The following is a 24,147-nucleotide window of genomic DNA, read 5'->3' as shown; positions in this document are numbered from 1 at the left end:
TAGTATTCAGATCCAGGGTAGTATTCAGATCCGGAGAAGTATTCAGATCCGGAGTAGTATTCAGATCCAGGGTAGTATTCAGATCCGGAGAAGTATTCAGATCCGGAGTAGTATTCAGATCCAGGGTAGTATTCAGATCCAGAGAAGTATTCAGATCCAGATCCGGGGTAGTATTCAGATCCGGAATAGTATTCAGATCCAGGGTAGTATTCAGAATCGAAAAATTCAGATCTTTTTCCAAAAGAAAAATCAGATTCTGAATTGTATTCTGATCCAGATCCAAAGAAGTATTCAGATCCAGATCTCGCAGCTACTATATCAAGATCGTATTCAGATCCAGAGTGGTATTCCGACCCAGAAGATTCTGATCCAGATCCAGAGTAAGATTCAGATCTTTTTCCAAAAGAGAAATCAGATCCAGACCCGGAGAAGTATTCAGATCCAGAGAATTCAGATCCAGAGAAGTCAGATTCAGATCCGGAGAAGTAATCAGATCCAGTGAAGTCAGATCCAGATCCGGAGTGGTAAACAGATCCAGAGAAGTATTCAGATCCAGAATAGTCTGATCCGGACCTGGAGTAGTATTCAGATCCAGAATAGTCTGATCCAGATCCGAAGTGGTAATCAGATCCATATCCGGAGTGGTAATCAGATCCATAGAAGTATTCAGATCCAGATCCAGAGAAGTAGTCAGATCCAGACAAAAATTCAGATCCAGAATAGTCTGATCCAGATCTGGAGAAGTATTCAGATCCAGAGAAGTCTCCGGAGTGGTAATCAGATCCAGAATGAAGGTCGGAGCCAGAATAGTATTCTGATCCAGAAAAAAGGTCGGATCCAGATGTAAAGCTTGATGAAGGATTTCCAGGTCCTAACTTTACCTGATCCCTTGGTGCTGCTGCTGCTAGAGCTAGACCAAGAAAAATACTAAACAAGGTTCTCATTGTTCTTTTTACAAGGAGAAGTTACTGTTTGGTCAATATTTGAACCAGGAACAGTTTATATATCTAGGTTTTCAAGTGTTAATACATATAAAAGTAAACAATGCGAAGGCTAAAAGCAAAGGCAAATATAAATCTCAGGCGGTTACACTTGTTCAATGCAAACCTAACACACAAAAATGTCTGTTATCAGAAATTGTACAAAATTATCAAAACTCAGTCCTTATTTAGATACGAAGAAAGTGAATCAAATCTTGGCAATCTAATTACGTAAAAAATCAATAGTACACAACAGTATGAACGGTTTATTACATCTATATATATGAGATGTAATATTTTTATATAAATATATACTGATACACCAATCTTGGTTCTGTTTATTACATCTATATATGAGATGTAATATTTTTATATAAATATATACTGATAGACCAATCTTGGTTCTGTTTATTACATCTTTATATGAGATGTAACTTGGAAACCAGACTAGCCGTCTAGCGACCATTTTCTGGATTGAGGTCGGAAGTTCTATTTCCGGTGGCTAGGAAACCAACCAGCGTATATCCTCATCATTATAGATTATACAAACATTAACATCAATACTATTATTTTATTTTAAAGCATATAGTAAACAACAATATGAATCATATTTTGTTTAAAGAAAAAGTGAATAACTTGAATATTTTATTTCGTAAAAATTGTTTTTCTTTTATTTTTTTCTCTTTAAAAATTTAACAGTAAAAACTTAGATGAATACTAAATAGCGGTAAATTAAAAACCTTTGCTTTGAAATTATTTTTTTCCTGGTCTAAAAGTAATTTTAAATGACTAAGACGTAGTGCTAAAGAAGCAATCTGAAAAATGTTGCAAATTATTGTATTCAGCAACTGATTACTTTTCTGTGTAATAGTAAAACTTTCCCCAAATATAAGTTTTGTGTAAAATTGTGATCTTTATAATTTTACTGAAAGTTATTACGGCCGGACATAAATTTCATAATACTTACCATACATTTTTACTTAATTTTTTGAAGTATCCTGTCCAAACCCCGCTTTATTTTCTTCAAGCTCAGCTAAAAACTGTCATAAAAAATACTATTGTGAAAATTCACTGAACATAAGGAGAAATAGTGGTGATAATGTTGTGAAATAGTATTAAGATGACAATAAATGCTTAAATCTCTGTTTGAGCGTAATATTTTGTCTTCCTAGATTTGCACCTCTGGTAGTTTATAATAACGGTTTTAAGTCTTAAAGCTTTATCCACATAACGTTCCATTAAACATATTTTTGATCTTCGAGTAAACAGAAGAGTTATTTTTAGATTGTCTTAAACAAACAAGAATATTTATTTTAAACAATTGTTCAGAACTGACAATGAAAGTACGAAACAGACAAAACCACAGTATTTGGATTAATTTCATCACATAGCCTTATAAACACAATATTTAACTCACAAAAACTTAATATTAATAATATACGACATCTGAAAAGTGAAAATTAAGTCGATAATATTGGAAGTGGAAAAACACTTGACAAAATCGATAAAACTACACAAAATATACAAAACTTTTTAACATTTTTATAATTACGAAAAGAAAACGAAATTATTGAAAGAAAATTTTTTAAAGGTAAAACCTTAATTATAGTATTTTTTCATGTAATAAAAAGTTTTATCTTTTACACTTTACCTTTTTATATGAAATATATTTTGAATAAGTTTAGCCTTTACTAATTTTGTGGAAAATGTTTATAGAACTAATTAGCAAAAATAATGTTCAGAAAGAAAGTTTTATTTTACTGGGGAGCAGCGGAGTCTATTTTTGAGGTTCTACTTTGTTTATTTTTATTGTTTCTTCTTATCTTCTCTTTCCTCCTTTCTTACTCCTACTTTTAGCGTCGAGGATGAGATTGCTTTGTCTCTTCAGATATCCTCGGGTTGGAACCTCTTCATCCTCAGGTCCTGAATCCTCATCCTTCTTCCTCTCCTCCTCCTTAACATAATATCATTAATATCCTCTTCAGGTCCTGAATCCTCATCCTTAATCATAATATCATTAATATCCTCTTCAGGTTCTGAATCCTCATCCTTAATCATAATATCATTAATATCCTCTTCAGGTCCTGAATCCTCATCCTTAATCATAATATCATTAATATCCTCTTCAGGTCCTGAATCCTCATCCTTAATTATAATATCATTAATATCATATTCAGGTCCTGAAACCTAATCCTTAATCATAATATCATTAATATCATCTTCAGGTTCTGAATCCTTATCCTTAATCATAATATCATTAATATCCTCTTCAGGTCCTGAATCCTCATCTTTAATCATAATATTATTAATATCCTCTTCAGGGTGTGCTGACAAAAAAAAAGTTTACGTCTTCTAAACTTAGTTCATCCTCTCTTTATTTTCTATGCATTTCTTATTGAATAATGAAACATTTTTTCACGAAAAAAAATATAAACTTAATAGCAGAATTCAGTAATATTTCTTGTATTCCTTCATTTTCCCTCTTTTTATCATCTTTATGTAGATTGACAGTACATTTAGCCTCTACAGTAGAGGAGGGAAGAATTGCTTCCTGCTGGGGGGGGGGGGGGGGGGTTGGCACACACACCCCCTACAGTTTTTTGTCCTAGCACTTTCATTTTTGACACTTTCACTGTGAAATTTTGTCCCTTTTTTATGCATAGGGTATTAGGGTATAGGGCGGTATAAAATGACGACGTATATTTCATTAGGCCCCAAATTTTGCTACATGTATTGTGTAGAGAAATCTACTCGTTACACATAAAAGGGAACAATAAAGTTTTCAATTTTTAAAAATTTGTGCATTTTAAAAAATCTAAAATTTTCTTCGGATGAAATATTGAGTGGTTTGATAAGAATTCCTGTATTTGTTCTAAATGTCAATATTCTGTCCCTGCCCCTCGAAATAGATTTTGCATGCATATATCATCAAAATATAGACAAAACTTCAGATATAAACAAGCCAACCAAAAACTTAAATATTAGTTTTATTTTTCCTGGATTAGCTCCGAGAGAATTTCAAAATTGACACCAATTCTTGACGTTAAAGCTTGAATGCTAAGAGTTAAAACTTGACTTAATGGGATTGAGTCCATGTATTATTTTATATTAATGAAAATTTGAAAAAGCCCAAGTTTGATGATTATACCCAAAAAAGAGGCGTGGTTCGTGTGAAGCACCAACATGTCGAGTTTTGTTAGACTAAAACATTTATGCAAATAGTCAAATAGTTGAGAGTTGTTTATCAGTTATGAATGCATAAAATATGTTAATGGAGAAATGCTGATGGTCGATGGAATATAACCGTTCAGAAATTTATCATTTTTATTTTCACGGCTTCTGTGGAATCCCTTTCAGAATGTTTTCTAAATATGTTATTTTTCTGCATTTAGATTTCATGTCATTAAGCGTCTACAGAAATGCATTAGTATCCAGCGTAACATGACGTTCAAATTTCAGTATTAAGAATTATCCGTAAGAACCTCAATTAAAAATGGCATCCGGACAAATTCCTGAAGGAAAAATTCCGGAAAAAATTATTTCCGACGGGACCAATTTCTAAAAATTTAAAATATTATTTTAGTTTTCTGTGGTTAGGTTAAGCTTTTGATACAATTTTTACTGTCCTTTAAAAACTTTTAATTAAAAAAATGTTAACTGAACATAATTCCTAAAAAAAAAGCATATATCATATTTTTTCTATTTATATACTTGGAGATTGAGTTCTGATAAGGTTGAGTTAAGAGGAGTAAAGTTAGTTAAGGATGGTTAATTAAGTGGAGTTAGGATGGGATTATCTGGAGGATCTTATATCTAACAATCCTAACATTATTTCAACGTTAGTGTAGCTAAGCAATCTTGTACGATTAAAGTAGGGGAAATCAAGGGTAATGTTGATCCGCTCTACTGACCATCCGTCCTATTGCCCATCCGCTATATTGCCCATCCGACCTACTGCAACATCTGACCTATTCAGCAGCTTATTTTGTCATGCCTGTGCAGTAGGCAGAAATAATTAATTGTAGCTGTCGGACAGCCACTCAATTTTGTAGGTCAGATGGGCACTTTTTGTAGGTCGGATTGGCATTTTTCGTACAAAATTTACGTACGTATGTACCTACGAAAAATGCCATCTGACCTACGAAAAGTGCCCTTCCGACCTACACGAAAAATGCCCATCCGACCTACGAAAAATGCCCATTCGACCTACAAAAAGTGCTCATCCGACCTACAAAAATGCCCATCCGACCTACAAAAAGTGCCCATCCGACCTACGAAAAATGCCCATCAGACCTACTAACGTGTCAAAGCGACAGCTTAAAGTATAGGTCGGATGCACCAATATGCTGTTTTTAACGTGCCCATCCGACCTACAGTGCATCGGACCTACCACAGCTGTTAAAACCACGTGCTTGTAGGTCGGATGGGCAGTAGAGGGGATGGGCGTAGGTCCAAAAATACACCATCGAAATCAAGCCCTCTGAGAAAAGTGGGGGGGGGGCTGGATTCAGATGAGGTAAGTGTTGAGATTAAATCAAAGAATGTATATTTTAATTTTCTGGGGGGAGGGGGGAGGGTTAATAGTCTTTTTTTTTACAACATATTCTTTTTGGTACTCATTTACTAACTTACCATTGTTTATATTTTTATTTTTTAGTGTTTTACTATTTCTTAAATGAATTTGCTAAATTCTACTTATTATTAACATTATAACATCTGATGTTTTCTATATTACCTCTGTAATGTGTTAGTTAGATAATTGAACGTTAGTTTATTGAGTTAATAGTTCAATCGATATATCACTTACACCATATACACACTAAACAGACCCCATTCGTCTCCGAGCCTAACTACTACCGTAGATCAGAACAGGTTGACAAGGTTCCAAGGTGCCTTAATCTTTGTTTTTTTCATTATGCTGTTTTTTCCTGGGAAAGGGAAAGGGGGTTTTTTAAGAATTTTTTAGATATTTTCACTATCAGTTCTGCCACTTATTATGATATTCAGTGGCGTAAATAGGGGGGTTATTGGGGTTATTTACCCCCCCCCCCCCTAGAATCCTGGGGGTAACTACCCCTGAACTATTCAAGCCCTGAATAGCGAGTTGCTACTTTGTTTTTGTTTTTAAAAAAAGGTTGATTTTAAAATTGAATATCTTTTTTTGCGAGAAAATAATTTAAATGTGCAGATACTTCAGATAGTTCAGATTTTAAGTCAACATATTCTTAATGATTCTAAATTCTAATGTCATTTACAATTAGATGTTTTTTAATAAAAAAGGGTATGGGCAATGAAAAGTACATTTTTACTTCTAAATAATGTCATTTCCATATTAGATTTTTTTAAGATCTTAACATACTACATTGACGACAAGAAAATTTTAGAAATTAGAAACAACTACAATATTTTTCAAAGTTTTGCAGATTTTATGTCAACATATTCTAAGTAATTCTAAATTCTAATGTCATTACAATTAGATGTTTTTTAATAAAAAAGGGTATGGGCATGAAAAGTACATTTTTACTTCTAAATAATGTCATTTCCATATTAGATTTATTTAAGATCTTAACATACTACATTGACGACAAGAAAATTTTAGAAATAAGAAAAAAGACAATATTTTTTCAAAGTTTTGCAGAGTAGCTTTTCTAAAGATTTTAAAAAGTAACATCCTTTTCATCTTGAGTAAAACTATTATTTTTTATCTTACTTAAAATAAATTCAGCTTTTTCACAGATCTTTGTAAGGTGAAAGCCATGAAAGGTATGAAATGAAGCCTTTATTTGATGGAGTTTGTGAATGCCAGAAATGAGTGGAAAATGCAAATCAAACCCAACTAAAACCAATATTTTGATTAACATCATGCTATTTTTCTGGGGGGGGGGGTAAAAAAAATTTCGGCAAATTTCAAAACCCCCCCCCCCCCCTACAGAATCCTTATTTACGCCCCTGATGATATTGCTTTATTACTACAGTATTATAAAGCAATATCATCAGGGGCGTAAATAAGGATACAACTATTAAATTAATCCTACATGTTCACCGAGTTCACCGCAATTTGTGTGATGTGTCATATTAAAAAAAATATTTTTCATGTAAAATCATGAATTTTAATGACAGGCATTTCTTGTCAGTTTCCTGAGTACAGTGTAAATATTTGATTTATGGATAACTAATGAAAATTTAAATATGTATATGTAATTTGTAAATTAATTATTTTTGTGATTTATTATACCAGAATAGATTTCTTTTTTTATTTCATATCAGATATACTGAATATCCGGTTGGTAAGGTTAGTTTTTTATTGTTTAAGTATAACACACATTTTTCTTGCCCCCCCCCCTAAAAATGTTTAGGGAGGGGGCCAACAAATTTTTCGCGCTTCGCGCGAAATATTTCCCCTTGGCCCCCCCTAACCAAATGTCTAGTTGCGCGCCTGGTAAAAAACTTATTTCATACAAATTTCTGAAATGATTCGGTTTAACTGCATACACTACACATAAGTTGAAAAAGAGGTCTAGGGTTAAAACCTATCCCCTGGTTAAAACGTTATCATAACTGTTTCTCTAGACTAAAACTGACTATTTACCTCTACTAGTCCATCAGGTTTAAATCCTAGACCCTGAGGAGTAAACTGATTATCCTCCATCTCCGCCTTCTTCTCCCACAGTATGATCCCGACCAGTCTACCCATCAGGACCTGCACCTTCTCCTCAACCAATCCCATCTGCTCCATGCTGCTCTTGCAGGCAGGGGGGTTGGCTATTTCTCCTGAACATAAAAATTTAGTTATTTTTAATATCGAAGCATAATTTTTCATTTATCTTTCTATCTATCTAGTATCCTAGTAGGGTGGTACAGGGGTGGGAGGGGGTGCTGGGGATAATTTACTGAACTTATATAAATCTACCCAGGCAAATCTATGAGAAAATGCTTGTTAAAAAGAAAATATTTTTAGAATTGCTGTTAAAGTTACATAAAAGGCTTTAAATTGTAATAAGAAAGTAAGGCATGAAACGCCTAAAAGCCTAAGTCATTTTTATCTCAGTAATGGTACAGGGTGTCCCATAACATGGGAATTCAGTGACAAATTGGATATCATCTTTGTTATGAATTAGCATTGTAATACTTAATTTCAAAAGGCATAATATTATTATGTCTGCTAGAGTTTATTTTATGAAAAGGGTAAAAGACTGTAAATATGTGTTTATAATGTCTCTGCAAGATGAATAGTGAAGACGGACAAGTTTACTCTGTTTGTATAATGCAATTTTCTTGTTTTTACTAAGTTTAAAGTACAACCGTATGCAGTCAAAACATAAACAAACAAATTGTGATCATAGCAGACGAAACTTTTACAGATTACAAGCTTTCTCAGTAGGTATCACTAAAGAATTATTTAATAAGACGATATCGAATTCGTCACTGAATTCCCATGTTTATTGGGACACCCTGTATGCTGGATGAACGAATTTTGAATAATATTCAATCTTAAACTTGAGTGCTTAATATTTCTTCAACATTATGAAAATGTGCATAAATGTCCAAAACTTCACAAGATTCCCAATAAATCTTGATAAATTATACCAGAGAAATTATTCTATAGTAATTTTATAGTTTATTTTTTTGTGAAAATTTCCTCAAAATATTTTATTATTAAAAAGACTAAAATTTCATAATATACAAAAAAATACGATTTTCATTTTTCATGTATAAAAATATTTTTTGTTTTGGTACTGTTTTTGTGTTTCTTTGATATTTCCAATTCGGTGATTGTGATGGACCAAACCTTTGTAGAGTAAAAAAGTGGATGTTAGTTCCACATTTATTGAAAATATATTTCGGTCTGGGTTGACCCTCGTCAGTTTGAACAATATAATAACCATCAAAATCGCTAAAAAAAATATAAAAAAATGTTTGTTAAGGATCACAAGAAAATAAACAAACAAAAATATTATTCAAAAAAAAAAGTTTGATATTTCCGAAAAAAAATATTTTTAGTCTTTAGCTAACTAAAACCCTGCTTATGGTAATATTAAATGGAAACTATACTATCTCGCCAACTTAACTTAATAATTCTTTTCATTTACGTTTTGTAATCAACCGTAATCTAGAGGGCGTTGGAAAAAGTTTTATATTTTATTTTCACCCTGACCCTGCGCGTAATATCAGTTATCGAAATTAATTTGAGATTACGCAAATTGTGTTCAAAAATGTTTATTTCCTTAAACATTCTGTTCGCAGTTTTACACAAAATCTTCTAACTTCTATTGAGTTCCTTCTAAAATTTTAACCAATAGAATTGCCTCGTCCCTCACCAACATATAGTTTATTTGTGAGATTTTCCAGCCCTTTCTTGATCCCCTGAAGCAGTTTGTTCAGCAGTTGGAGTTTCTCATCAGCCACATTTTTACGAATCTAACAAATATATGTAAAGTGAGAACCAGAAAACTCTGGAACAGGAAGAGGACTTTTAGACTCAAGTTTTGACTTTAGGATATAGTCCAATAGGCATTAATTTTTGCGGATTTCACCGTTGTCCTTGAAATTAAATATAAATCCTTCAATTCAAAAGTTTATGGTATGAATGTGGCTAAATAAGTATTATTCCAATCAAAAGTTTACGCCTCTGTAAACAGTAAATATAGTGTACCTCCTGATCTTGAATATCATCTTCTAGATTCTCTAGTTTATCCCTTAGCTCTGTATTCTCCTCCTGTCCCATAAACTTAACNATCATCTTCTAGATTCTCTAGTTCATCCCTTAGCTCTGTATTCTCCTCTTGTCCCAGAAACTTAACCTAGAACATATCTTCTAGATTCTCTAGTTTATCTCTTCTGTATTCTTCTCCTGACCCATAAACTTAACCTAGAATATAACTTCTATATTCTCTAGTCTATCTCTTAGCTCTGTATTCTCCTCCTGACCCATAAACTTAACATAGAACATAACTTCTAGATTCTCTAGTTTATCTCTTACAAGTTTTTACTATTAAGATAAGTTTCTAAACATTCCAATGTGTAAAACATGTCCCCTCTTTTCTATTAATTTGTACTTCTGGCCTCTCTTATCATGGATTTTGTGGCACACTAGCCCCGAACTCGTGTATTTTGTAACCCCCCAGTTTTTATGGAATATGTACCCCATCCCAGCCATTCCCTTTCATTGACCTTCTCTGGTTTCAGATATGACATGGGGTAATTTTAATCTATCTTAAAAATATACATTAGACTCCAGCTTTCGGAATTAGAAAACCTCTAGCCTTAGCTTATTGGTCAAAATATTCCTGAGCGTTAGAATCATCAAATTTTTTCTGTCAAAATTATCTGTTTGATTTTACACCTGAGTAACTCTAAAATTTGTATCCCCCCACTGCCCCCTCTTTTCATAGTTCTTGTACTTTGTACTACTTTGGATTTTACATGCCCTCCTCTTTTCATGGAATTTGTAGTTTATTGTAGAATTTTACTGGCTTGAATCCAACAGGGACGTGGTTTGAATTTCTCTTGATTCTAACTTCAACTATATATATATATATATTTCTTATTTCCTACTAACTTTTCTCCCTCAGCTCTTTCAAACACACCAGGGTTCAGTACCAAAGATGGATGGCTAGGTAGCTAGAGAAAAACTATAATTATCAGAGAGAAAGAACACTAAACATTATATACAAGATGTCACACGAAACATGATGGTAGCAATACGAATTCAAGGTCGTCATTAAACTTAGAAATAATTTGCGGTATTTATTCGCAAATCTAAATTTAGAGTTAATAATACCAAAATATCCATAGTCTTGGCATTTCCAAAATGTGGTCTGACTCTTTTGTGCTTTCAATATTATCGGAGTTATAAAGAATTTCGTTCAGATTTCGACAATTTTGGTTTTGTTTAATAAAAGTGAAATCTGGACGAACTTTTTAGTATCTCCGGTAATATTGAAAATACAAAAAAGGCAAAAAAACGTTTTGAAAATGCCAGGACTAGGAGAATTTTGTGGTTATTGTATCAAGAATCATACATGTGAAAGAAGGGTTAACGATTGAATGTCACAAATGAATTCAAAGTTCTAACACGACCTTCAAGTCGTCTTGTTACTGTCATGTTTCGTGGGGACACCCTTTAGCTTAAATGCGTCTAAATCTGAAATTAAAAATGCATTCCAGTAAATAGACATGTATGTTTAATATAATCTTTACGGGTAGTTTTAGATACGGTACATTTAACTAAAGCAGTGCATGCATATTTAATATGATTCAATATGATATTATTAAATATTAATGATTTAATCTGCAATATTTTTCTTTCTGAACACTTACTAAATCACTATTAGATCTAATGATTTTCCTGCTTCAAAGAATTAAGTCTTTGCCACAAACTCTGATTTTCTAATCCAAAAAATTTTGCAACCCATTTGTCTTATACCTTAGATATCTCAAACTATGAATGGCCTGTTAGAACAAATAATCTAGTTTGAAGTATCAAAGGTTTACACCATCAGGTTGCAAATGTAAATAGGGATTAGATGTGTGGTACCAACTCAATTTCTATAATTTTATCAGACTAAATATTTAGACATATTTAAAACTCTTTGGTGCAAAGAATGGAGAAAAGTATGAAAGTATATTCAAATTCCATAAATTTTACATAATTTAAAAGTTTTAAATTAGTAAAATTGAAACTGCAGCAGTAAACTTGTGTGCAGTATGAAAGTTTAAATTGAAGACAGAGTTAGAGGAGATCTATTCAAGTCTATAACTATACAATATTGTCTTCAAAGGGGTACACTGAGTACATTAAGAATGTAAACTTTTTACTATACAGTGTGCAGTATACAGTGTACAACTGTTTTACACTAAAAACGACAAAAAACAAAATAACTTCAACAGATTGAAATTGTAAATAATCGAAATCTTAAATAAGCTATCGAGATAGTAAACCCAGAAGAGTAAAAAAGATTGAAACCAATGATTTAATTTCGCTTAGTGAACCTCTTGAAGAAGTGAACATTATAAAAATAATAGTAATCCTATTATTAAGGATATATTCGGCCCGAGAGAAATAAGAAAACTACAAACAAAGGTAATTCCTAACTAGGACTGCCAAACATTCGTTTAATGAACCTCAAATTTTTGAAAATTAACGGAAGATACAGTTAACCTATGACAAAAACCGTTAATCTTGATATATTAAATTAACTGCTGCTGGCTCCCCTGACGATTTCTTAACTATGAACCGTTAACGCCGTTAATATAATTGAGATCGTTAACAAATGGTAACTTTATGAAAGGACACATTAGATAACTGCAAAGTTTGTCCGTTTTGTTATTTTAATTAACCTGTTAACCTGACACCCCTGCTAGGCTTTGCACCTAACTTTGAAAACAATGTTTATTTTAAGACTAAAACATGAACGAGTTTTCATCTTCTTTAACTTATTTTGTAGAAACTTTCTACAAAATGAGAACTTTAATCCACATCTTTGAAGAACACATTTTTTCAATTTAAAAACACTGACTGTTACATTTATCTTCATAAAGTTAAATCTCTTTTTTTTCTCTGTAAATAGAAATCCCAAGAATTGAGAAGATGATTTGCTGAAAGTTATTTTTGTCCTCAAGACCACAAACATTTTATCTAGAATTTCCAATATTGTCTTGCATTGATTCTAATTTGTATTCAACACAAACCCCTCCTCCCCTCCCCCCCTCATGTTTTATTCTTTAATTTTAAATCTAGGAAATCCATGAATAAATCAAATATAATTCTGTCCCCAGATAACCAAATATAGCTTTGCTTTACAAACAGGCCAAATTGGATGAAATGAATGTGCTCGAGGGAAATAACAAGGGGGGGGGGGGGTCTCAGACTTATCTTTATCTCATCTGAGCTGAAAACTTTAGAATGGGATATCCTTACTTCCGATCGGTTAATTAATCTGGAGATTAATAACATGAGGAGAACAAGCCATATTTAATCTGAGCTGAAAACTTTAGAATGAAATATCCAGATATCCCGTCGAATAATTAATATCCGGTTTAAATATTGCTTGTTCTCCACATGAATTTAAACTCCAGATTAGTTAACCGATCGGAATTTAAGATATCCCATTCTAAAGTTTTCAGCTCTGGAGATAAAGAAAAAGAGTGGATCAAGCATTAATCCTGATATCCACCATTCAAAAGTTCCCAGCTCAGAGCTGAAAACTCTTGTATAGGATATATACCCTTAATCCCGATTGTTAAATCTCGATATCCACTGTGGAAACTTGATTTTCTGTTTTATCATATCTTTTGTATATCCTTGCTGGATTCCGACCAATGAGAGGTCGTTATCTCATTGATTATGCGCAAAACTTTTCAGCTCCTGATTGGCTGTTCGGTTTCTGTTATCGACACTCTAATTGGTTGCATTTAAGATACTTTCTTGGATATTTTATAGATTAAAATAATTTTACACAATTGTAAAGTTTTCAAATCAGACTATGATTATGAACATTTTTCTAATGCTATTATGTCATATTTATACATTTAAAAATGTAAAAATCTAAATTTCGGAAATCTTCAAAAATGTTGTTTTATATTGCCTGACTTGTGAAAAGAAAATATAAATTTTGTTTTGTTGATTCAGATTGTAGTTGTTTATCTCTATTCTCTAGACTTGATATTAAGAATATTATTATTTACCAACTCCCATTCAGCCTCCAGAGATTCTTTCACCACTCCCAAATCCCTTAAGATCAGGAAATAATTAAATTGGAGTTTATTATTGATCTGATTCTTATCTAACATGTTACAGAGATAAAATAATGTTTTAATGTTTAGATATGATGAAAATCGATCAAAAACCTAGGTGGAATACTAACCGAAAAATGTTTTAAAAAAATAAAAAATTTTGTTTAAAGTGAAAATTCTACCTAATCTCCTTTTCTGCTCTACTCTGTAAATCTTGAAGATGGTTGCCAGTTCCCTCTTGAGTTTCAAATCTTAAAAATAAATTATTTTAGTTTTTCTGTTGAAATTAAATTTTTCAACTTTAATGGGGTTAGTGTTTTAGTCGTAAAGGATATCAGCAAAACATGAATATCTCTGTCAACATACTTTATCAGAAAGGGTTCTATTTTGAATTGAACATATGCCGCTCTTTAAATGGAAGGTCTATTGAAATTACGTTAACTGTCTCTTTAATGAAAGTATTCATGAATAAAAGCCATGTATTCAAAACTAAAAGTAATTCTAAATTTTCTCTAAAATTTAGGAAAAATAAAGATAATAAAATTCAACCTTTTGACAACTTCTTGAGTGGATGATACTCCAGCGGCTCGTTTCATCTTAGTAAATGCTTCCTCGTACAATACCGCCATTTCATCAACCTTCAGAAGGAAATTATTCAGACAAAAAAAATATAGTTTCATGAGACATGAAAATATATATATGTAGATGTCACTGTGAACTATAGCCAATAGGGTAAGGTCAAAGTCACGCGTCATTACTGTTCCAACTCTGTGACCTAGTAGCTCCTCTAGTTTTGACCTATAGTAGCTCCTATAGCGTCATTACTGTTCCAACTCTGTGACCTAGTAGCTCCTCTAGTTTGATTTATTCCTTTTCAATAAAAGAGGAGTTTTGATGAAACACTTGTAGGATTTCAACCTTACGTGAATTTACTTTAGTTTGACGTGAATAAAATAAAAATGATGAATATTAGAATATTCAGTTGAAGTGTTGGAATCCATTAAACAATTAACAAGGTTCAAGTTGAAGCTCTTACATATATTTTAGTTTTAAATATACTTTTCTATATAATAAAACAAGACATTCATATAAATATGTTGCGTATAGCCGGCCAAACGGCTGGACCGATTGGGTTGACATTTTTTGTGGACACTCATGTGTGGTGTGGCTAAAAAAATCGAAATATGTTTTTTCAATTTTTTTTCCACTGACAACGCCGGGTCCTCAGCTAATAATATATATATATATCACATTATTTGAATATGAATCGGAGGTGGGGGGGGGGGGTCATGTAAATATGTTTCTTTATCACTACATTTTTTTAAATAGTTTCCACAAAGGAATTGAGTCTTTGTCACTAACTCTGATTCTGATTTTATCCTCTCCTCTACCCAATCTACTCTCTCTTTTTTACCTTTTCATCCTCCTCCTCTTTATCTTATCCTCTACCTCATCTACTCCTTCTCAACTTATCTATTCATCCTCTACTTCTTTATCTTCTTTACTTAATCTACTCCTTCTCATCTTACCTTTTCATCCTCTTCCTCTTTATCTTCTTTACTTCATCTACTCCTTCTCATCTTACCTTTTAATCCTACTCTTCTTTATCTTCTCTACTTCATCTACTCCTTCTCATCTTACCTTTTCATCTTCCTCTTCTTTATCTTCTCTACTTCATGTACTCATTCTCATCTTACCTTTTCATCCTCCTCTTCTTTATCTTCTCTACTTCATCTACTCCTTCTTCTCTTACCTTTTCATCCTCCTTTTCTTTATCTTCTCTACTTGATATACTCCTTCTCATCTTACCTTTTCATCCTCCTCGTCTTTATCTTCTCTACTTCATCTACTCCTTCTCATCTTACCTATTAATCCTCCTCTTCTTTCTCTTCTTTACTTCATCTACTCCTTCTCATCTTACCTTTTTATCCTCCTCTTCTTTATCTTCTCTACTTCATCTACTCCTTTTTCTCTTACCTTTTCATCCTCCTCTTCTTTATCTTCTCTACTTCATCTACCCCTTCTCATCTTACCTTTTCATCCTCCTCTTCTTTATCTTCTCTACTTCATATACTCCTTCTCATCTTACCTTTTCATCCTCCTCTTCTTTATCTTCTCTACTATATCTACCCCTTCTCATCTTACCTTTTCATCCTCCTCTTCTTTATCTTCTTTACTTCATCAACTCCTACTCATCTTACCTTTTCATCCTCCTCTTCATCGTCATCTTCTCCCCTTCCATCGATACTACTCTTATTAGGATCACTAGTTGCAACCTGAACATAAATAAATTAAAGTAAGATGATATGGGTGGACGTGGACCACCGCGACCCTTTATGCTCATGAAAGTTTCGACAAAAAGGTTTTTTTTAAACTGGTCCCATAATTCAAAGGATATCAGAAAAGTAATTAGAGATTAATATGTATGGGTTTCCAATCGAAATTTCGTAGCGCGGAATTCTTTAGAATTACGCAGAATTGTATGAAATTGTGCGGAATTACGCAGAATTGCGCGGAATTACAGGGCTCGCAATCGCGCGTAAGTAAAATCCACTTGCGTTGGAAGCCGTATAAATACGTTTATAAAAATATCTTAGTCCAATTTTAATTTCCAGGGATGATTTTTGTTTCACATTTTTCTAAGAGATAAGAAAATTTAAATTTTTTATCCTGCTTCAAGTTTCAAAACTTCCCAATGCATTTAAAGACAGCTAAGACAGATTTTAAATGCAAAATTAATCAGAATGAAATTGAATGAAATGAATTTTTACCGATTCTCTGCCTGTTCCTTTAGTGCTCTGCTTACTGCTGAAAATATGACGTTCCATAGTTTCAAAGTAATTCTTTCTTTCTTCAGCCAGTTTTCTAAAAATACATATTAAAGTTCAGATTAAAAAAAAGTCCATACAACGTAAATATTAGTAGCGATCGAATCAGATTTCAATTAGGATTCAGCCTCACACCCTTTTATTTTTCTCGAACACTCCCTTTAGGTGGATTTAAAAAAAAACGATTTTTCAAATTTCTCAACCTTGAATCCATCATCTTTTTCTCTCTCTCCTTCCCCTCAGAGAAAAGGAATTCTTCTTCCTTTTGCTGGTGGAAGCGCGCCAGATCTCTGGTAGCAAGCGCAGCCTAGAAATATATTTTATTAGTGCACACCAGATCTCTGGTAGCAAGCGCAGCCCAGAAATATATTTTATTAGTGCACACCAGATCTCTGGTAGCAAGAGCAGCCTAGAAATATATTTTATTAGTGCACACCAGATCTCTGGTAGCAAGCGTAGCCTAGAAATATATTTTATTAGTGCACACCAGATCTATTTCAAAAAGCTATGAAGAAGAAGAAAAACGCTTTGAATTTCTAAAGTGAAACCAAATACTTGGTGGGTCAAATCAAAGCTAAAGAAGTTACGAGGTAGCAAATTCATTCCGCATACAGGAATCATGAATCTTTGCCACAAACTCAAATTTTCTAATCCCTACATTTTTGCATAAACCTTTGATATTTTAAACTCTAATTTTTGGATCCAATATAAATCATAGTTTGAAATATCTAATTACTTCAACATTATAGGTTGCTAAGATATTGGGATTAGAAAATCAGAAATGTGTGGCAAAGACTCAATTCCTTTGACCTTCTCCTTCTGTTAAGTGGGGTTTATTATTACCCAGATATATCCATGTGAATTTTTCTTCACGTCAAACTAAAGTTAATTTCTCGTATGATTGAAATCTTATTTTTTTCAATCATAACTCATCTTGTTGAAGAACAACATTTTTATAATTTATAGCATTTAACCGAATTAATTTGCGTTTCTTAAGCAATATATGAAAACTAGAGAAGTGACGAGGTCACAAAGTCGTACTAGTAATGTAGCATAATTTATTTCTCCTTCTATCTAGTTGACAATATGTTTAGTTTCTGTAGATGTGTGAAAGTGTTTATTGTCGAGTCAACATTATATCAATATTTTGTTCCATCAATCTGTTTGTCGTTTTGGTCCCAATCCATTCTATACTGCATGCTATAGAGACAGAAACATTTTGTTATGGGATCATTCAGTTGGTGTACCGTCCAGGTTTTCAGTAATAGTACTGTACACGGCCAGATGCGCGAATACAATGAACCGGATTGGAAGATACAACCACAAAGTAAACAAAATTGTAAAATTAGAAATGCTTGATACACGTACGTAGATTAGGTACTTGATGGAAAGTATTACACAATGTTTACATGTAAAAACTATGTTAGCTAATAGATGTGTGTCTTTCTATGAGACTATTGAAGCAAGTTCTAAGCTTTGCTATAATTATTACCAAACTGTCAAATAAATTAACAGTTCTTTTTACTTATTCAGTACCATCTATAGATTTAAATCTTTAAAATTTCGTATTTTTCCGGTCTAATATAGTTATTACCAATTTTTTAAATAAATTAACAGTTCTTTTTACTTATTCAATACCATCTATAGATTTAAATCTTTAAAATTTCGTATTTTTCCGGTCTAATATAGTTATTACCAAATTTTTAAATAAATTAACATTCTTTTTACTTATTCAGTACAAACTGAACTGAAGCGTCTACCGACTGGTTGATCACTAAGATGAATCCCTACACAACGATAACACGACCATGGAACTGTGACGAGCACGCAGTATCAGCCACGAGATGATGAACACGAAGAGACGCAAACTTTGCTTTGTTTCATTATCCTGGAACATGAAGCTTCAATATTAACAAGGAACCGTCAATGTTCCTTGTTATGAAGCTAACACCAATATTTTTTTAAACCTCTGCATGTTTATCATACTCTAATGACTTCATGTTAAAGATCAACGATTGATCGGAGATACGGAAGCCCAAAGCGGTCACTGAAAACATGCATAAAATTTAATTGCCGGTTATTTCTTTTCAAACGACAGCACATATTGTGTATGTCTTGTTTTAATTTCAAATCGCGCTCTGGTATGCTATCTTATTATATAACATGTAAATTTTTTATTGGAATTGTAGTTTTGTCAATATTTAAATAGATAATGTTGTTTTTTTAAATTCATCCAATCTAACTACAAAAAAGAGAACTATATTCTCAACAGTACTATTACTCTTATCAATTCCATAGTCCAAAATACTTGAAAAAGTTTTTTTCTTCCTCTCCTAACAAACGGATTTTAATATGAATTTTGGAAAGAAAAATGTGAAATTTATCCGCAAATCAAAGAATTATCTTAACTAAAATACAAATGTATTAACACGCCATCATCGTACAACAGTTTTTGTAAAAAATAATGTAAACAATTTTGTATCTTTAAAATAATCTCGACACGGAGAAAATAAATATCTAGATCTTAAAAAAGCTTTGCATTAGATTTCTTTCTAATTTATGTAAAAATGACCTTAACACGTTCTTGGCAGAAATTTATTTTCTATTACAAATGATTGTTCTGTAAATCTTTCTGATCTTAGTAAAATGTTAGTTAAGAAACAAATGAACTGTTTCGATGTCCTGATGGACCATGCATGGAAAGTTCCGGTTTTACAAGAACTTTTAAATACAAGAATGAATAATTTATATGTTGAAGGATTCGATGATTACGTAATAACTGAAATGATAAATATGTTATGTAATGATTAATGATCAATGTCGCCTATTTGTGAATAATTTTGCACATTTTTATTTTTTATTTTGTAAAACTATATTTAAACAAATTTAAACTACACCATTTATATAGTTATTTAAATCTTTTTTTTTGTGAATAAATCTTTATAATAATATAAGGTTTAAAGGAATTGAGTTTTTGCCACAAACCCTGATTGTCCAATCCATACATCATTGAACCTCAAATGATCTAAGTTTAAAATATAAAAGGTTCTCACCATCAGGTTGCAAAGAATTAAGTTTGTGGAAAAGACTCAAATGCTTTTATAGAGTCGGCGGCACAGAATCAATTTCTTCTCTTTTTACATATATCACGACTAAACTTATTTTTTTAAACCATCTACTACATAAACTTTATCATTCATTTTTTATATTTAATCTAGATTCAGGTCATCATTCAAGTCTTATTCAATTTCCAGTAAGTACTGTTAAATCAGATATGCATGATTTATTATGGGTAGTTTGAAGCATTAAAGTTGTTTTATATAAAAGTGGTTCAACAAGAATGTTATTTATCTACATTTCAGACAAAGTTTTATTATTCTAACATATGATGTAAGGCCGGTCAGGCCTATAAATCACACAGTTTAAACAAAATCTAAATTTAAAATTCGAACACATTTCTCAGATTCTAGCAGAACATCTAACGAACTATCTATCCTTATATCTATCTGTATGTTATCTAGCTTTCTACTAACAAGAATGTTTCAATGTGTATGTCTGGAAACCAAACATATGTAATGAAATATTTTACCGTATATTCTGACATTAATTGCCCAGCCTTTACAACTTTTTTGTTTTGTAAATTGCAATAATTCTTTGGAACTTCCAGTACACAGAGTATATAACATTCCAGTACACAAAGTATACAACCTTCCAGTACACAGAGTATACAACCTTCCAGTACACAGAGTATACAACATTCCATTACACAGAGTATACAACATTCCAGTACACAGAGTATACAACCTTCCATTACACAGAGTATACAACCTTCCAGTACACAGAGTATACAACCTTCCAGTACACATAGTATACAACATTCCAGTACACTGAGTATACAACATTCCAGTACACAGAGTAAACAACCTTCCAGTACACAGAGTATACAACATTCCAGTACACAGAGTATACAACATTCCACTACACAGAGTATACAACATATTTTTATACGACTCTAGATATATATAGAGATATGGGCATCATTTTTCAGAACGAACGAACATTTTTCAGAGCAAACGAACATTTTTCAGAAAAAACGAAAATTTTTCAGAAAGAGCGAACAATTTTCAGAAAGAACGAACAATTTTCAGAAAGAACGAGATTTTTTGTGAACGGATGGTGTCTTTTTGAAAGAAAAAAGCAGCGATGGACTTGGACCGTTTTCAGAGAAATTAAAAAAACCACCGTTTCTTAAAAACGAACGATTTAAAATAGTTTGAACGATCTTGATAGTTTAAATAGATTTCTAAATCGTTCGTTCAATCAAACTATCGCTTTTTTATTGATCGAACTAGTTTTTTCCGAAAGGTTTTCAAAACAATATTTCTTTTTACTTAATGAGCGATTTTACTGAACGATCGTTCAGTGAGAAAACGAAGATAATAGATGAAAAAATTAACAATAAATTTAAGAAAAAAGAAATCAATTATTTGAACGATTGATAAAACGAATGAAATGAGCCGTTAAAGAACAACATAAGAAAGAAATGAAAAAAAGCCCGAACGCGCCCATTTATAGACTTATATATACATATACTTATAACCCCCCCTTTATATATTAACAAGCTTCGTTTTTAAATGTTGCTCTTCTAATCTCCATTTTTGTTCCGTAAAGGAACAAATTAATATTTCGAGCAATTGTCTGTTTTCATTGATTTATTTCCAAGAAAAGGAAACTAATTTGCCACAACAAATATAGGCCTAAGTTTTTCCCTCTATGTATACACTATACACCCCTGTAATGTCTGATTGAATGGTTCTCCATAAAGCTAGGTCTCGGTATCTTCTTGATCTAATTGTATTTAACGGTCTGCTGATTGGACTGATAAAGCTGATAAGCCTCCAATATGTTTTTTCTCAATTTCCTGCTTACATAGATATGTATGTAATGTATACGAAACAAAGAAATTGAGTCTTTGCAACATAATGTTGTAGACTTTAGACATTTCAAACTATGTATTCTGTAAAAACAAATAATCTAACTTTAAAATATCAAATATTTACACCATCAGGTTGCAAAGATATGAGGATTAGAAAATTTCAATTTGCTGCCAAAACTCTATTCCTTAACATAAACATGAGAATAACGACGCGGCTCGACGTCTACCGAACTCTGCATCATTATTGTGAACCTGCATAACCCAAATAGATTATCTTGTAATCAAGAAGAAATGGACCAATTATACATGACGTCACAAGGAAGACAACATTTTCTTTCATTAGTAATAACAAGGAAGACAACATTTCTTCCATTATTAATAACAAGGAAGACAACATTTTCTTCCATTAGTGATAACAAGGAAGACAACAGTTTCTTCCATTAGGAATAACAAGGAAGACAACGTTTTCTTTCATTAGTAATAACAAGGAAGACAACGTTTTCTTCCATTAGTAATAACAAGGAAGACAACATTTTCTTCCATTAGTAATAACAAGGAAGACAATATTTTCTTCCATTAATAATAACAAGACAACATTTTCTTCCATTAGTAATAACAAGGAAGACAACATTTTCTTCCATTAGTAATAACAAGGAAGACAACATTTTCTTCCATTAGTAATAACAAGGAAGACATTGGCATTCTTATCAAGCTGAGTGCTTATTAGAATTATTGTGAACCTGCATAACCCAAAAAGATTATCTTGTAATCAAGAAGAAAGGAAGACAACATTTTCTTTCATTAGTAATAACAAGAGAGACAACATTTCTTCCATTATTAATAACAAGGAAGACAACATTTTCTTCCATTAGTGATAACAAGGAAGACAACATTATCTTCCATTAGGAATAACAAGGAAGACAACATTTTCTTCCATTAGTGATAACAAGACAACATTTTCTTCCATTAGTAATAACAAGGAAGACAACATTTTCTTCCATTAGGAATAACAAGGAAGACAACATTTTCTTCCATTAGTGATAACAAGACAACATTTTCTTCCATTAGTAATAACAAGGAAGACAACATTTTTTCCATTAGTAATAACAAGGAAGACAACATTTTCTTCCATTAGTGATAACAAGACAACATTTTCTTCCATTAATTGACATGCTTTCCAAGACTAAATAAAAAAGTTTAAAAACAGAAAATAACGAACACTAAGTTGCACTTACTTCACTGTAAGATAAGCACTTTATTTTATCACATTATTAATAATTTTGTCGGTCACCAAGAACTGTTGACATTTGTGACGTAAGAATACAGCTGTACTGAGAGTGTACAAAGGAATTGAGTTTTTGCCGCAAACCCAAATTTTCTAATTGCAATATCTATGCAACCAAATGTTGTAAACCTTTGAAATTTTAAACTTAGACTATTTGATCAAGCAAAATGTATAGTTTTAAATATCAAAGGTCTACGACATCGGGTTGCAGAGATATAGGAAATAGACAATTATAGTTTGTTATAAAAACTCAGTTCCTTTTACATTTTACATAATACACAAATACACAAATTAGCCCATTGCATTTAGAATTTTTAAACCAAGCTTAGAACTGTCGGCCGTAGTTCTCATGAGTTCAACAATCTAGATTTTAGGCAACTCAGTCTAGGAATTTCTAATTAATGATCGTACATACATACAATCAAAAGAGGTAGACTCCCAAAAAGAGATTCAAAACAAAGATTTTTAAGCCTTTTTCTAAAATACTTTTTGCCGGCATATACATTTTGAATGAAAAGTAAAAAACAAACAAATCCGTAATTTTAAAGACTGTTTAATTAACGCGTATGATTTCAAATAGAAGAGACCGAATGCCCCCAACTAGGTTGGTTAGTCTGTGGTGAAATTTGCTTCCTTCCCAGCAAATAAAGGTACCGTTTATTTTGTAAGTTATTTTGTATATAGAACTTATTATCAGCTCCAGATACTATTTTTTTTATACCTAAATCATTCTAATCTGATGGTGTAAGCCTGTAATATTTCAAACTTTGGATTTTGATTTTGCATGATTTATGTTTCGCATTACATCATACCTTCATTAAAAGTTTCATTTTAGAAAGATTATGAAAACTCTTATCATAAATGATACTAAGCTTTTGATGTTTTTCAAGATTAAAGATATAGTAAAGTATGGAATTATTAAATTTTATTTTTATTTAATTATATGAAAACTCTAATTATTCTTTAGAAAACCCTGTTATTAGTCGAACCTTATTGCACCGTGCTCTTATATCAAAACTCTTTTCTAAATCTTTAAATTGTTATATTTGCTCTTTCATAAACTTAAAAAGTTTCATGTTTATCAAATATTACCGTTGTCTAATTTATCCAAAGTTTATTTTGAACGAAATAGAATAAATATTTACGTCAAAACAGAAAATGAATTTTGCCTAGAAGACATACAATTTGCAATATATTGTCTCAAGTCAAAACTGAGATGTTTGTTACCTTTTGAATTTTCTTGAGATTTTCTATTTCTTCATCTTGCTTCGTTATATTTAACTCCAGATCCTTTTTATCAAAACAGTGTCAAATATTTTTACAGTTTAATCCATGAACTTTCGTAACATCGAAAGAATTAATAAAATGTAGTTTTCTTAACCT

The 24,147-nt window shown here is 31.9% G+C and overlaps 3 protein-coding genes across 3 annotated transcripts; all 3 read right to left on the bottom strand.

The window, feature by feature from the left end:
• Positions 1 to 5: 5 nt before the first annotated feature.
• LOC111715728 (uncharacterized protein DDB_G0282077) lies at positions 6 to 968 on the bottom strand (the record flags this gene model as incomplete). Its single annotated transcript, XM_023491094.1, has 1 exon — positions 6 to 968. A coding segment is annotated over exon 1 (939 nt), but the record flags the coding sequence as incomplete, so codon positions are not given.
• Positions 969 to 2,631: 1,663 nt separating this feature from the next.
• On the bottom strand, positions 2,632 to 9,713 carry LOC111715726 (uncharacterized). The gene is made up of 4 exons (XM_023491092.1): positions 9,634 to 9,713; positions 9,299 to 9,398; positions 7,570 to 7,751; positions 2,632 to 2,934 (listed from the first exon to the last, which is right to left on the bottom strand). Exons 1-4 carry the CDS (start codon positions 9,703 to 9,705, stop codon positions 2,800 to 2,802), a joined length of 489 nt encoding a protein of 162 aa, XP_023346860.1. The 5' UTR covers positions 9,706 to 9,713; the 3' UTR covers positions 2,632 to 2,799.
• A 3,915-nt stretch (positions 9,714 to 13,628) lies between these two features.
• Positions 13,629 to 24,050, bottom strand: LOC111715727 (uncharacterized). Its single transcript, XM_023491093.1, has 7 exons — positions 23,992 to 24,050; positions 16,747 to 16,850; positions 16,487 to 16,580; positions 15,917 to 15,991; positions 14,265 to 14,353; positions 13,898 to 13,966; positions 13,629 to 13,713 (listed from the first exon to the last, which is right to left on the bottom strand). The coding sequence occupies exons 2-7, from the start codon at positions 16,758 to 16,760 to the stop codon at positions 13,629 to 13,631; spliced, it is 426 nt and encodes a 141-aa protein (XP_023346861.1). The 5' UTR covers positions 16,761 to 16,850; positions 23,992 to 24,050.
• Between the last annotated feature and the right edge of the window lie 97 nt (positions 24,051 to 24,147).

This window comes from Eurytemora carolleeae, unplaced genomic scaffold (genome assembly GCF_000591075.1).
Source record: "Eurytemora carolleeae unplaced genomic scaffold, Eaff_2.0 scaffold1855, whole genome shotgun sequence".
Classification (NCBI taxonomy): Eukaryota; Metazoa; Arthropoda; class Copepoda; order Calanoida; family Temoridae; genus Eurytemora; species Eurytemora carolleeae.
The sequence above is the reverse complement of the archived record's forward strand: the minus strand, read 5'-3'. Positions and strand labels throughout refer to the sequence as shown.